We start from the raw sequence: 15,312 nt of genomic DNA on the forward strand, positions 1-15,312 counted from the left end.
AGTATAAATCCAGGTGTCTGGATTACTAGACCAGTAACATAACCACTGAACTACCACACGTGCTGCGACTTTCTGGTAATGAAATTCTAAATTTCAACAATGGTTGTATTCAGCCCCCATCCAAAGGTGATGCACTTGGGTCTTTTTTTGAAACCTGTCTTTTGTTTTTAAACCAAGTTGTTCCAGGCCTGGCTTATGGATGAGGTATATTCTTGCAGGAAGAGTATTCTTTGATAGTCAGCATTCTGATGCCTCGGGTCCTTCTTTTCATTCCAGGTTTCAACCCCATGGAGACAAAAATCCGAACACCTGATGGCAAAGTATGGCTTGAGGATGAATTGCACAGTATCAGCAGAGACCTGTACCGGGACTTTACACTCCAGTTAGCGGGTAGGAAACACTGTCTCTGTTTAGGAATAAAGGACAGGAGTGAACTTGTTTGTCCCTCAGGCATGCTTTGCCATTCAATTAGATCATGACCAATCTGTAACTCAATTCCATTTATAAACATACAAATTAGGAGCATGTGTAGGCCACTCAGCCCCTTGAGCCTGCTCTGCCAATCATTTAGATTAATTGAAGGTTCTTTTGTTTTTCTGCCTCCATAGATAGTCCAGGCAGTGCCCTATTTGCCCCCCCCCCCAACCTTCACCAACACTTCGACTCCCCCCGCCTCCCCACCACCCTCCTTTTCCCCTCTCTCCCTACCTCCCCCTTTCCTTGCCCTTCTGTTGGTACAGAGGCGAGGGTATCTGTTCTCTCCAGCGCAAAGTTTAGTGCTTGTACCATTTGTTTTTTGTAGAAACGTGTTGTGAACTGTTTTAATAATTAGAGTATCTACCCTGCCCCTCCCCGTACATTGGTACTGAGGGGAGGGTACCCTGTTTCTCCAACACAAAATTAGTGTTTGTACCGTTTGTCCTTGTATATATATTTTTTACTGTTTTAATAAAAAGATCTGGCTGATCAGATTGCAACCTCAACCCCACATTCCTGTCTACCCTTATGCGAATCAAGAATCTATCTAGTAGCTCTGCCTGAAATATATTCAACAACTCTGCTTTGACCACCTTTTGAGGAAGAGAATTCCAAAGACCCTCAACCCTCTGAGAAAACAATTCTCATCATTTCTGTCTTAAATGAGTGACCCTTTTTTTAAAAACAGTGACCCGTAATTCTATATTCTCTGACATGAGGAAACATACTCTCCGCATCCACCCTCTGAAGACCCCTCAGGATCTTAAAAGGTTTTGATCACTTCTTACTCTTTTAAATTCTAGTGGATACAAACCTAACATTTCCAACCTTTCCTTGTAAGACAACCCGTCCATTCCTGGCATTAGTCTAGTAAACCTTCTCTGAACTGCTTCTAACACATTTACATCTTTCCAGATGTGGTCTCACCAATGCCCTGTACAACTGAAGGATAGCCTCCCTACCTTTTTACATTAATTCCCCTCACAATGAACAATAACGGAATAGCTTTCCTAATTACTTTCTGTACCTGTTTACTAATCCTTTGATTCATGCCCAGATCCCCCTGCATGTCCGAGCTCTGCAATCTCTCTACATTTAGGTAATCTGCTTTTTTTATTCTTCCTGTCAAAATGGAGAACTTCACATTCGCCCACTTTATACTCCATTTGCTAGATCTTTTTCTATTAATTTAACCTATCTATTTCCCTTTGTAGCCTTCATATGTTCTTTTCACAATTTACTTTCCTACATATCTTTGTGTTATCAGCAAATTTAGCAACCATATCTTTTAGTCCCTTCACCCGAGTCATTTATATAATCATTACATTTGAGATCCCAGCATTGATCCCTGCGGCACACCACTCATCACATCCTGTCAACCAAATGGGGTCTCCATTTATACCAACTATTTTCTGTTCGCTAACCAATTTTAAATTCAGTCCATGCCACCATGTTACCCCCTAATCATGAGCTTTTATTTGTCTTTGTTCCATACCCCTGGATAACCTTATCTAACAAAACTATTGATTTTAGCCTTGCTGACTCTAATTGGCATCGGAATCCACAACCTTTCTGAGAGAAGTAGATTTCTAAGTCTTTAACAAGTGTTTCGTGATACCACTTCGAAATGGCCTACCTCTAATTTTAAGATTCTGAACAGTGGTTAAAAGGGGTGTTCCAGTGGTGAGAGTGCGGTGTGATTTGTGTCTGTTTAATCCCCAATGCACATTAAGATGATAGCAGATGTTTTTTGAAATTACTGGCTTCTAAATGAGTGAGTTCCATCCTTCAAACCAAAGCAAGGACTCTGAAAATGTAGACTGGAATAAGTGATGAGGTCTTGGCATTGTCTCTAAAGCAGATTGGTTAGAATAGAGTCGGGCGTAGTCCTGATATGGATCATAAAGTGGATAAGATATAACATGCTGTAGCATTAAAAACCGAAGATACCTAAACAAAAGGTACCCAATTGTGGAGCGGGTTAACTTTCTCTACTGTTGGATGTAATCTCTCTGGAGAGTGCAGAGGAGGCTTACAAGAATGTTGCCAGAGCTAGGGAATTGAAAATGAAAAATGAAAATCGCTTATTGTCACAAGTAGGTTTCAATGAAGTTACTGTGAAAAGCCCCTAGTCGCCACATTCCGGCGCCTGTTCAGGGAGGCTGGTACGGGAATTGAACCGTGCTGCTGGTCTGCTTTAAAAGCCAGCGATTTAGCCCAGTGTGCTAAACCAGCCCCTTGTGGAATTGGATAGGTTGGAGTTATTTTCCTTGGAACAAAGAAGGCTGAGGGGTGACTTGATTGAGGTTACAAAATTGCGGGGAAGAGATAGAGTGGACAGGATAAAATGTTCCCCTTGGCAGAGAATTCTAGAACCAGGGGGCATAGATTCAAGATAAGTGGCAGAAGGTGTATAGAGGACATGAAGAATTTTTTTAGCAGAGGGTAATGGGAGTCTGGAATTTACTGCCCGATTTTGGTGGTGGAGTCAGAGATCCTGAATTATTTTTTAAAAATAGCTGGATCTGCACCGTAAGCTACTGGGCAATGGGCTGGGTGCAGGAAGGTGGGATTAGAAAGGGCACCCGGATGTCCTCTGGCTGGAATGGCGAAGATGGCCAAATAGTCTCCTTCTGTGCTGTAACCTTTCTATGGTTCTATGGATGGTCATCTTATAGTTCAGTTTATAAGAAAAATAACATTGACAGAGACTATTGTATTAATATGTAGGAACCATTTCTTTAATTTTGCCTCCTGTACGTTTTTTTGAGCTTTCTGTGCCTGACCTCTGACTGCAGCAATAACTTGCATTTATATTGTTCCTTTCATGTATAACATCCCAAGGCACTTCACAAGCACATAATTAGCAAAATTTGCCAGAGCCACATATGGCAATCAGAATAGGTTGGTAATGGATGAAGTGCTTGAGTAGTATCTTTTTAAAAATAAATTTAGAGTACCCAATTAATTTTTTTCCAATGAAGGGGCAATTTAGTGTGGCCAATCCACCTACCCTGCACATCTTTTGGGTTGTGGAGGTGAGACCCACGCAGACATGGGTAGAATGTGCAAACTCCACACGGACGGTGACCCGGGGCCAGGATTGAACCCGGGTTCCAAGCGCCATGAGGCAGCAGTGCTAACCATTAAGCCACCGTGTCGCCCGTGTTTGAGTAGTATCTTAAAGAGGAGGGAGGTAGGAAGAGGTTTAAGTAGGGAATTGAGAACTTGTGGCACAGGACCAGGGAGACACCGCAGGAGTCCCTAGTGTCCATCTTACCCATTAACCAACTTGTCATTTTGGATTCTGGTGAAGGTGATGATTCCTCAGAGATGGGCAGCCAGAGCCAAGTCCATTATACCACGGGTGGCTCAGCTGCAAGGGAGGGGAGAAGAAGAGTGGAGGCGCAATTGTAGGAGGGTATTTGATAATGATGGGAACAGGTGTTGCTGTAGCAGGAGACGTGACTTCAGGATGGTATTCTACCTCCCTGATGGCAGGGTCAGGGATGTTGCCGAGCAGCTGCAGGACATTCTTATGGATGAGGATGAGATTATGGTCCATCCACATCAGTACCAATAACATGGGTAGAAAGATATGATGTCCTGAAAGTCAGTTATAGGCAGCTAGGAAAGAGATTTAAAAAACGGGACTTGAAAGACAGTGAACTCAGAATTATTTGCAGTGCCACATTCCAGTGAGTACAGAAATAGGAAGATAGAGCAAATGAACACGTGGCTGGAGAGATGGTACAAGATTTTAGTTTTGAGGCATTGGAACTGGTTCTGGGGCAAGCGGGCCTGTACGAGGAAACGTGAACCAACTGTGGCTGACAAAGAGAAGTTAACGTTTGTATTATCAAAGGAAATGGATTTTAAATTTGCTCAAAGTCGCAAGGCGGAGGATTGGTAGTATTTTAGAATTCAGCAAAGGACCACAAAACTGATAAAGAAAGGGAAAATAAAATCTGAAAGTGAACTAGGCAAATGTTAGGCAAATTGATGCAAGGAAAATGTTTTTCATCCTGGGGGTGGTTGGAGTCTGGAACAAATTTCTTAGGTGGATGGTGGTGGCAGCAGGTTCAATCGAAGTAAGCTCATCCAGAGAGCCAGTACAGACTCAATGGGCTGAATGGCCTCTTCCTTCATTGTAACGATTCTGTGAATCTATGAAAAACACGCAAAAAAGTGGACTGCAAATGGTTCTGTCGGTATGTGAAAAGGTGAGCAGAAACAAATGTCTTCATAGGCAGACGTGGGAGAAGTTTATAATGGGGAATAAGGAAATGGCAGAGAAACTAAACAAATACTTTGTGTCTGTCTTCACAGAGGAAAATAGCAAAACTCTCCCAGATATAATTGTGTATTAAGGGACTAGTGAGAATGAGGAACTGAAAGAAATTAATGTTAGTAAAAACGTAGTGCTAGAGAAATTAATGGGACTAAATGTTGGAAAATCCCCTGGGCCTAAAATTCTGGAACAGTTCCTGCAGTTTAGAAGGTAGCAAATATCAGTCTATAAGTCTAACATCAGTAGTAGGGAAAATGTTAAAATCTTATAATAAAGAATGTGGCACTTAAACCCTAAAGGATTGTGCAGAGTTAACGTGGGTTTATCGAAGGGAAATCATGTATGACAAACATGTTGGAGTTTTTGAGGAAGTAACTATCTGAGGGGGAACCAAAGGATGTGTATTTGGATTTTCAGAGTGCGTCCGATAAGTCCCGCATAAGAGGTTAGCAAACAAAATTAGAACACATGGGATTGCAGATAATGTACTGGTACAGGTTTAGGATTGGTTAATGGACAAAATAAAGTGCGTTATTCTTGTGTTGGATGTGTGACTAATTGGTTACTGTGGGGCCACAGCTGTTCACAATCTATATAAATGATTTGGATGTGGGGACTAAATGTAAAATGTAATATTTCAAAATTTGCTGATGTCACAAAACTTGGTGGGAATGTGACCCGTGAGGCTTCAAAGGTGTTTAGACAGGCTAAGTAAATGGGCAAGAACATGGCAGATAGAACACAATGTGATGAAGTGGGAAAAACAGAAATGCTGGGTATTTCTTAAATAGTGAAAGATTGGGAAATGTTGATGTCTCCAGAGACATGGCTGTCCATTCTATGAGTCACTGGAAGTAACATGGAAGTGTGGCAGGCAATTAAGAAGGCAAATGGTATGTTGACCTTTATTGCAAGAGTATTTGTGCACAGAGGTAAAGATGCCTTGTTGCAGTTCATAAAGCCTCTGTGAGATCGCACCTGGAATACAGTTTTAGGCTTGTTCTGTAAGGAAAGATATACTTGCCATTGAGATGTGCAACAGACGTTCACCAGACTGATTGTCTCATGAGAAAAGATTGAAGATACTGGGCCTGTATTCTGTAGAGTTTAGAAAAATCAGAGGTGATTTAATTGAAACCCACATAATTCTTCAAGTACTGCACTGGGTAGATGCAGGAAAGATGTTTCCCCTGCTTGGGAGGTCTAGAACCATCTGTCACAGTCTCAGTAGACCATTTAGGACTCTGATGAGGAGGGATTTCTTCAGTCAGAGGGTAGTGAATCTTTGGAATTTTCTACCTCCGAGCTGTGGAAGCTCAATCATTGAGCATGTACAAGACAGAAATCGATCGCTTTCCACATATTAAAGACACCGAGTAATATGGGAATAGAGTGGGAAAATGGTGTTGCGGTCAAAGATCAGCCATGATCTAGTTGAATGGCAGAGCAGGCTTGAGGGGCTGAATGGCCTTCTTCTGTTCCTATTTCCTATGTTCCTATCTTGTTTATGTGACACTTAACTCTGCTTCTTGTTAGATTTTGCATTTGCGATGGAAGTAGTTTTATGTAAATAGAATCAGTAGCTGAAGAGAATTTAAGAATTATGGGTCTCATATTTATAAAGTAGGGACAAGAAAATGGTGGTGGGGAAAATTTCAAACTGTAATCCAGGGAAAACATTTTTATTTTGGGGGGAAAAATGGGTGAATACCAACTCACATTGTTGTTTTATGATTCAAAATCTGCCTTTAAAAAAACCTGATGCTGGATAAGGGTAGAGTTGCTCATGTGTATGTGGACTTTAGGTGTTAGATAAAGTACCACATAATGGATTTGTTAATAAATTGAAGCTCATGGAATTAAAGGAGCAATGGCTGGTGGGTAAGGAATTGGCTTAGGGGGAAAGAGCAATGATTGGAGAAAAGTATTCCGTATTGATTCCCAGGAATAGGTGTTAGGACAGTGACCTTTTTTGATGCACGTTAATGGCATGGTTATAGAGGCTGCAAATTCTACATTTACAGATGGCAAAAACTTGGAAATGTGGAATTTGCACAATAGTATGCGGAGATTACAGAAAGACTGATGACATACGAGACACAAGGCAGGTAATAGTCAATGCTGAGAAGTATGGGAAATAATCCATTTCAGTAGGACGAATGTGGAGAGGCAGCATAAAATAAATGGGACAATTTTAAATTGGTGGAGGAACAGACCTATGACATGAATCAAAGTGTTTGAAGGTGGGAGGTGAAGTTGGAAAGGTTAGCAATTGGGATCTGTGGCTTTATTAATAGAGGAATAGAGTGGAAAGTTCAGGAAATCTACTGACCCTTTATAAAACAGTGGTTAGGCTTGAACGACAGTATTCTGTTCAATTCCAGAGACCACACGTCAGAAAGGGTATTAAATCCTTAAAAAGAGGAGTTTTGTTAGAATGGTATTAAGAGGCAAGGGACTTGAGTTACTGGTAGGGACTGGAGAAACTGGAATTGCTCTCAAAGAACAAAGAAATGTACAGCACAGGAACAGGCCCTTCGGCCCTCCAAGCCCGTGCTGACCATGCTGCCCGACTAAACTACAATCTTTTACACTTCCTGGGTCCGTATCCCTCTATTCCCATCCTATTCATGTATTTGTCAAGATGCCCTTTAAATATCACTATCGTCCCAGCTTCCACCACCTCCTCCGGTAGCGAGTTCCAGGCACCCACTACCCTCTGCGTAAAAAACTTGCCTCGTACATCTACTCTAAACCTTGCCCCTCTCACCTTAAACCTATGCCCCCTAGTAATTGACCCCTCTACCCTGGGGAAAAGCCTCTGACTATCCACTCTGTCTATGCCCCTCATAATTTTGTATACCTCTATCAGGTCTCCCCTCAACCTCCTTCGTTCCAGTGAGAACAAACCGAGCTTATTCACCCGCTCCTCATAGCTAATGCCCTCCATACCAGGCAACATTCTGGTAAATCTCTTCTGCACCCTCTCTAAAGCCTCCACATCCTTCTGGTAGTGTGGCGACCAGAATTGAACACTATACTCCAAGTGTGGCCTAACTAAGGTTCTATACAGTTGTAACATGACTTGCCAATTCTTATACTCAATGCCCCGGCCAATGAAGGTGGCCGTATGCCTTCTTGACTACCTTCTCCACCTGTGTTGCCCCTTTCAGTGACCTGTACTCCTAGATCGCTCTGACTTTCAATACTCTTGAGGGTTCTACCATTCACTGTATATTCCCTACCTGCATTAGACCTTCCAAAATGCATCACCTCACATTTGTCCGGATTAAACTCCATCTGCCATCTCTCCGCCCAAGTCTCCAAACAATCTAAATCCTGCTGTATCCTCTGACAGTCCTCATCGCTATCCGCAATTCCACTAACCTTTGTGTCGTCTGCAAACTTACTAATCAGACCAGTTACATTTTCCTCCAAATCATTTATATGTACTACAAACAGCAAAGGTCCCAGCACTGATCCCTGTGGAACACCACTGGTCACAGCCCTCCAATTAGAAAAGCATCCTTCCATTGCTACTCTCTGCCTTCTATGACCTAGCCAGTTCTGTATCCACCTTGCCAGCTCACCACTGATCCCGTGTGTCTTCACCTTTTGTACTAGTCTACCATGAGGGATCTTGTCAAAGGCCTTACTGACGTCCAAATAGACAACATCCACTGCCCTACCTGCATCAATCATCTTAGTGACCTCCTCGAAAAACTCTATGAAGTTAGTGAGACACGACCTCCCCTTCACAAAACCGTGCTGCCTCTCACTAATACGTCCATTTGCTTCCAAATGGGAGTAGATCCTGTCTCGAAGAATTCTCTCCAGTAATTTCCCTACCACTGAAGTAAGGCTCACCAGCCTGTAGTTCCCTGGATTATCCTTGCTACCCTTCTTAAACAGAGGAACAACATTGGCTATTCTCCAGTCCTCCGGGACATCACCTGAAGACAGTGAGGATCCAAAGATTTCTGTCAAGGCCTCAGCAATTTCCTCTCCAGCCTCCTTCAGTATTCTGGGGTAGATCCCATCAGGCCCTGGGGACTTATCTACCGTAATATTTTTTAAGACACCCAACACCTCGTCTTTTTGGATCTCAATGTGACCCAGGCTATCTACACACCCTTCTCCAGACTCAACATCTACCAATTTCTTCTCTTTGGTGAATACTGATGCAAAGTATTCATTTAGTACCTCGCCCATTTCCTCTGGCTCCACACATAGATTCCCTTGCCTATCCTTTAGTGGGCCAACCCTTCCCCTGGCTACCCTCTTGCTTTTTATGTACATGTAAAAAGCCTTGGGATTTTCCTTAACCCTATTTGCCAATGACTTTTTGTGACCCCTTTTCGTGACCCCTTGATAGGACCTTAAAGACAGCCCCGTGGGTTGATGCTGTAAAAAAAGAAAGGCTAATGGGATTCACATTTTTATCACCAGGTACAGAATACAAAATATAACATCCTAAGATATCTAAGAGCTCCAACAAAGAGTCATATCTAACTCGAAATGTTGACTGTTTCTCTTTGCACAGATGCTGTTCGAACTGCTGTGTTTATTCCAGCACTTCCTATTTAACACTTACTATGTGGCAATATGATGGAAGTGTTTAAAATTATCAAAGGATGGAACAAGGTAGAGAATGTTTTCAGCAGTTGAGTTGAGAACTTAGATGCCTTGGGTATCATGTTAAATAGAATAGAATTTGAATAAAGGCCAGAGGTTTATTCACACGATGAGGCAGTCACAATAGCCCAGTGGTTAGCACTGTTGCTTCACAACGCCCTGGTCCTAGGTTCGATTCCCGGCTTGGATCACTGTCTGTGCGGAGTCTGCAATTTCTCCCCGTGTATCTACGTGAGTTTCTTCCAGGTGCTCCTGTTTCCTCCCACAAATCCAGAAAGATGTGCTGTTAGGTCATTTGGACATACTGAATTCTCCCTCCGTGTACCTGAACAGGTGCTGAAGTGTGGCGAATAAGGGATTTTCACAGTAACTTCATTACAGTGTTAATATAAGCCTATTTGTTACAATAAAGATTATTATATGAGGCTATGGAATTCACTTCCAGGATTTGTGATTGAGGCAGAAACAATTTGAGAGCTGGATGGAGGAAAGGGGGTTGAAAAGGATCTGGGAGTGGGGAAGAGTGGTAAATATGACTAGAATTATTTGCCCATGAGAGTAAATGTTGACACAGACTAGTTGGGCTGAATGGCCTTTTCCCGTATTTTAGTTTTATGTATTTTAGTAAACCTAATCTTCACCTTGTGGTGATGTGCCTGTAGACGGTATTGTATATAGTTGATGTGACCTCCAGCCAGCAGGTGGTGGTACAGATCCACCATGCGGTCTTGAGACAGTGGTCATGTGACAAGGCACTCCGCTGTAAGTGAGGGCAGATCCAGGGATCCAGAGAAGATTGTGAGACGTACACGAGGACAGTCGTGCATGGGGGTAGTTCCAGGGGAGTATAGAGAAACCCTCATGATAACGTCTGTATCTGATTGTTACCGTACCGCGTGTGTATTAATAAAATCCTAGTTTGGACCAGTCACAAGTTCTGTGGATTCCTTGCTAGACAGCGAACACCGAACACAACACACCTGTTGTCAATGAGTGGCAATTTCCAGTCGGGAGGATGGCTAATTGTTTTATTTCCTTCCCTAGCTTCAATCTGCAGAGGTCAGTTAGAGAACAGTAAACTGAGCTCCATAACCACTGAATGAACTTCCTGACTTGTACAGCTGAGAGCAACACTCTGGGGTGGTGTTACACCTTGGGCTATTTGTTTTTTTTTCACCTGTCGCTAATTCTTTGCTTTGTACCAAGACAGTTTCTGCCTGTTAAAGGTTTACATATAGCTCTGCTAGTTTCTGGAGCTGCTAATCCTGTTGTAATGTTGTATCGGAAAACCTGCACCAGTCAGTGACTGCAATGTTCCTATATGGTTGAGAGGCTGGCTTGGTGTATGTACAATGGATGTGCAAATCAATTAATTCTGTAGAATTTGGAATATGGAAATTAGAGACTAGTTTAGTGCTATATTGCAAAAGTCCAATTATTTCCCACCGTGACCATCTGTCATTACCTGGTAAATGTTTTGTGGGGAGACATGTCGATGATAGTAAATGACTTTGTTTCTTTAGACAAATAGGGAAATGGTTAGAGAAATGGGGAAATGGTTAATTAACCTCAAACCACTTAACTCTAAGAGGCATCCTTTTCATGAAGTTGTGCCGTGTACCTGTACTGCAACAGTGGAGAACACTGCTGCGTAATATGAAACCAGTGTTTAGTTCTTATGCTGGTCCCTGTGGGCTCTTTAATTGCTGATTTAAAAAAAAAAATCCCTGTTCAGATCTCTTGATGTTCCCCAAGTGCTCTTCAAGTGTGGCTTGTGACTGGTCCCGAGTCAGTGAATCAGAGACTGGGGACCTGCACTTCTTCCATCCCCTTGTAGGGATGCATTTACTTGCAACGTAACAAGCTAAAATCTAGAAGCCACTGTGCAATACATTCTGGTACCATTTGCAGTATCTGGTGCAGATAACTTTTTGCAACCAGCTGGCCTTTGGTGTCTCTGGATGTTGGATGGTTAAGGTTTTGGAACTCCATTCCTGATTTGTCATGCCCAATCACTATTCTCTTGCTGGACATGAAAGTAAGGTTGGATTTATGATGTTCCTCTAGCCCACAGTGAACTAACTGGTTGATATTAATGAAAAAGGCAAACATGCTGGAAATCTGAAATAAAAGCAGTTGATCAGAGCAGCATCTGCAGAGAGCAAAAAACAGAGCCCACCAAAAGCTCAGAAGAATAGTTGCCTTTGGGAGGACAGTGCAAAGCTTCTGGTACAATGGAACTGTACCGTAATACCAGTCTGCATATTTAGGATGGGCAGTGGGCAGAACTCCTTTCAGAACCTGCTTCACTTTCTGCACTGGAACTGTCCCACTTTTGTTCTTCCGTGAAACTAGTTCACTGACGCGCATACACTTTAAACACAACCTTTAACAATGGCTCTGGGCAACTAAATTATCGATGTATGATTTTCATCAGAAAGAAGATTGGATCAAGATGTTCCTAAGAGTTTTAAAGCTACACGCAGAATAGTGCTTCCTAATCTTGAGTGCTCCATTTCGGTTTCTCACGAGGGGAGAGTACCTTCGTCCAATCATTAAAATCTGGTACTTTGGGCCATGGAATGTTACTGATTTGTGATGCCTTTTTGAAAAATCTGATTTGGTGGGAGTGCCTTCAGATTGGAGCATCAATCTTTGTCAGTGCACTGAGTTTTTTGTACTGAGCCCCACAGGGAGCATAATGAGACAGTGGGACTTACACTCCATGGTTAGAGAAATTTAAACAGCTCCCTATCCCTCCGAGTGAGGTTGTAGGAACTGCATATGTGGAGTACAGCTGATGGGAGGAGGGATGGAGTGGTTTCTGGAAACTCCCATGGTGGGGAAGCATCTTAAACAATTTTTTAAAATCTCCAGTCCCTCTGGATCAACCAATTTTTGTTCTTGTATTGGGTACTATGGCGCTGAAATAATCATAGAATACATACAATACTGAAGGTGGCCATTCGATCCATCCAGTCTCCACCGCTCTATTTCCATAACCCCACTTGGCCTGCACATCTTTTGACAGTGGGAGGAAACCGAAGCACCCGGAGGAAACCCACGGCGACACTGGGAGAACATACAAACCCCACACTGTCACCCAATGCTGGAATTGAACCCAACTCCCCGGTGCTTTGAGGCAGTAGTGCTAACCGTTGTGCCTACATGCTGCCCTGAATCCTAAAGTTACTGATGTATTTCACTCTAACTACACCAAACACCTAAAACAATTTATGTAAAAATATTTTTTCAAAAAGAACTTCCACTTCACTCTTACCCATTCCAGCTTCTTCACGACAAAATACTGTGGATGCTGTAAATCTAAAATACAAACAAAAGATGCTGGAAATACTCAGCAGGCCAGGCAGTATCTTTGGAGAGACAAATGGAATTATGTTTCCAGTTGAGATAATTGTCATCAGATGAGAGGTTCTGACGAAAAGTCAACTTGACCTGAACTGTTAACTTTGTCTCCAGAGATGCTGACTGACCTGCTGAGCATTTCCAGCACTTTTTGTTTGCATTCCTTCGCTGTTTGCTTTGCTTGCTCTGTCTCCCTACTTCCAATTTTGTTTAAACTGGAAAAGATTTTTTAAACCAAAAAATATATTTTTTAAATTTTCTGGCTTGAGGCCTGTCAATGATTTAGAATAAATATGGAGTACTGCCTCAAACTGCACTGCAGCAGTAAGGCAAGAAGCAACTCTAAACTGCTCAACAAAAGCAGAATCTTTACAGAAAAATCAACAAATGCCTCACATTGGGTGTAATGGAAGCTATAATCTGGGGAAATTGGAGGCTTTCTCTTTCCGGTGAGCTAAGATGCGATTGAGGCTAGATTTGTAAGGTTGGGATATAGCTGGCTCAAACTTTAACTAGAAAATTGTGCTAGAAGAAGACAGTACTGCATTTTTTGAGTTAAGTACTCCATTTAAGACTGGCAGAGTTTGTTTGTTTTAAAATGATGCCATCACTGCTTTGTATTTCTGATAGAACTCTGATTTGCAGTAAGGGTTTATCATGTTAGTGGCTGCAAGTGGATCCTACAATTGAACTAATTTGCTAATCTGTTATTTTGCAAATCAGCCGTGGGCTCAGGCCTGAAGTAAAATGTTGATACATGTATTTTGGATTCAGTAACTGATTGCACTAGTGGGGTAGTAACTCCTTGGAGGGAGAACATTATTCAGAATGGGTGGCATATTTTCCCATGTTTGGGTTGGATTGATGTTGCACCCCAACTATTTGTAGTGGAGCTGCGTCAGGATTAGTGCCTGCAATTTCATGTCATTGGAAGCAATCAACAGGGAGGGACAGCCAAGAAATTATTGAAATAATTTATGGAAAAATACTGCAATACTTTGAATAGCCTGTAAATATTAGTTATTGTCCCCTTTAAGCAATTGTACTAACTTTTCACATTCAACTGATATTTTTACACTCGTTCATTTTACATTCCATCTTCATCATGTAGCTTTGATCAGAGTCTTGAGGGGAAAGCTAAAAATAGCTTTTTCAGAACTGGTGCTAAACATAGGAATGTAGGAATTAGCTTGTCTAATTGGTCCAAGGCTTTGAGAGTGAAAGTGGGACAAGGAAACAAATGTTTTGCTGCAGTTTCAGTGCTGATTTCATAAGGTTTCTGCAAGTATTAATCTAGTTCAGAGTAAGGCTTTAAAGACTTCAATTGTTTCTCCAGAAGAACCACCGTCATCATGTCTCTAAGGCAGTGGAGCTAGAATATTAGTGGGATTGTTATATGTCAAAAGCTACCAGTTGGGCTTTTCTGATAGCTTAGATGTTTACATAGCTGAACAAGCCAGACATTGGTTCAATCCTTGCTCACAGCTAACTAGGCATTAACCATCCGTGGTTTGGGCTGTCAAATCTCCTTGCCATCCCTGGATTAAACAGGTGAAATTTAGCCAGTGTTCTCACTGGTCCTTTATCCAGTGGGAGGTTTTTATATGCATGGACTTCAAATGAGGAGGTCATTATGGTGTTGCGTTGATAATTTTGACTGGGGGAAAAGAATTAGGAAGTGTGACATTTACCTCTTTCTGCACCCCTCCTTCCCCTCCCCAAGCCAGTAAAGTCACCAGCCTGTCAGCCTGATGACCTTTTTATGTTGTATAATAGTTTATGGTGCTGGATCATCCTATTTACACTGTGTTGAATTTGGCAATGAAAAGACAGCTGAATTGAAAGCAGCTGCATATGTTGCACAAGCATTCCTGTCCTGTATTGGCTCAGAAGTGGGACTGCCATGGCTGTGCACATGATAATCGACCCAATGGGAACTGCAGCTGCCGAGAGCTATTTTAATGAGGAACCCAGTAAACTGCCTCTTGTTCGTTATCGTGCCTGGGTTTTGGGTGGTTTACACTAATTGCTTTGGGAGCATGTTGGCTGTTGGATGCAATATGAAAGAGTACAAGAGTTTTTAAAATCTGTTAATTTGTTGTTTTTGCACAAAAAGGATTGAAATGATCTGGATGAAGCTTGTACAAGTTGCCCATTTGTGGGAATAGTAAGAATTCAGCTTCCACAGTTACATAGAACATAGAACATAGAACAATACAGCGCAGTACAGGCCCTTCGGCCCACGATGTTGCACCGAAACAAAAGCCATCCAACCTACACTATGCCATTATCATCCATATGTTTATCCAATAAACTTTTAAATGCCCTCAATGTTGGCGAGTTCACCACTGTAGCAGGTAGGGCATTCCACGGCCTCACTACTCTTTACAGGAAACTAGTTGAATTTCTGTTCTGACTGGTCCATTGTAAGCATACTGTTGATTTTGATCAAATTGTACAGAAGCGAAGGAAGCCGTTGGGTCCATTGAATCTGTTCTGGCTCTTCAAAGAACAATCTAATTCACATATCCCTACAATTGCTC

At 42.1% G+C, this 15,312-nt stretch overlaps 1 protein-coding gene across 4 annotated transcripts in view; it reads left to right on the plus strand.

The window, feature by feature from the left end:
• The window catches only part of LOC140426656 (centrosome-associated protein 350-like), a 319,223-nt gene that overhangs the window by 80,896 nt on the left and 223,015 nt on the right, over positions 1-15,312 (plus strand). For all 4 annotated transcript variants that reach the window (XM_072511741.1, XM_072511743.1, XM_072511742.1 and 1 more), the window contains one exon: positions 277-390. In XM_072511741.1, coding sequence (XP_072367842.1) covers positions 277-390 — 114 coding nt within the window. The remainder of the gene's footprint in view (positions 1-276; positions 391-15,312) is intronic.

This window comes from Scyliorhinus torazame, chromosome 7 (assembly GCF_047496885.1).
Source record: "Scyliorhinus torazame isolate Kashiwa2021f chromosome 7, sScyTor2.1, whole genome shotgun sequence".
NCBI lineage: Eukaryota > Metazoa > Chordata > Chondrichthyes > Carcharhiniformes > Scyliorhinidae > Scyliorhinus > Scyliorhinus torazame.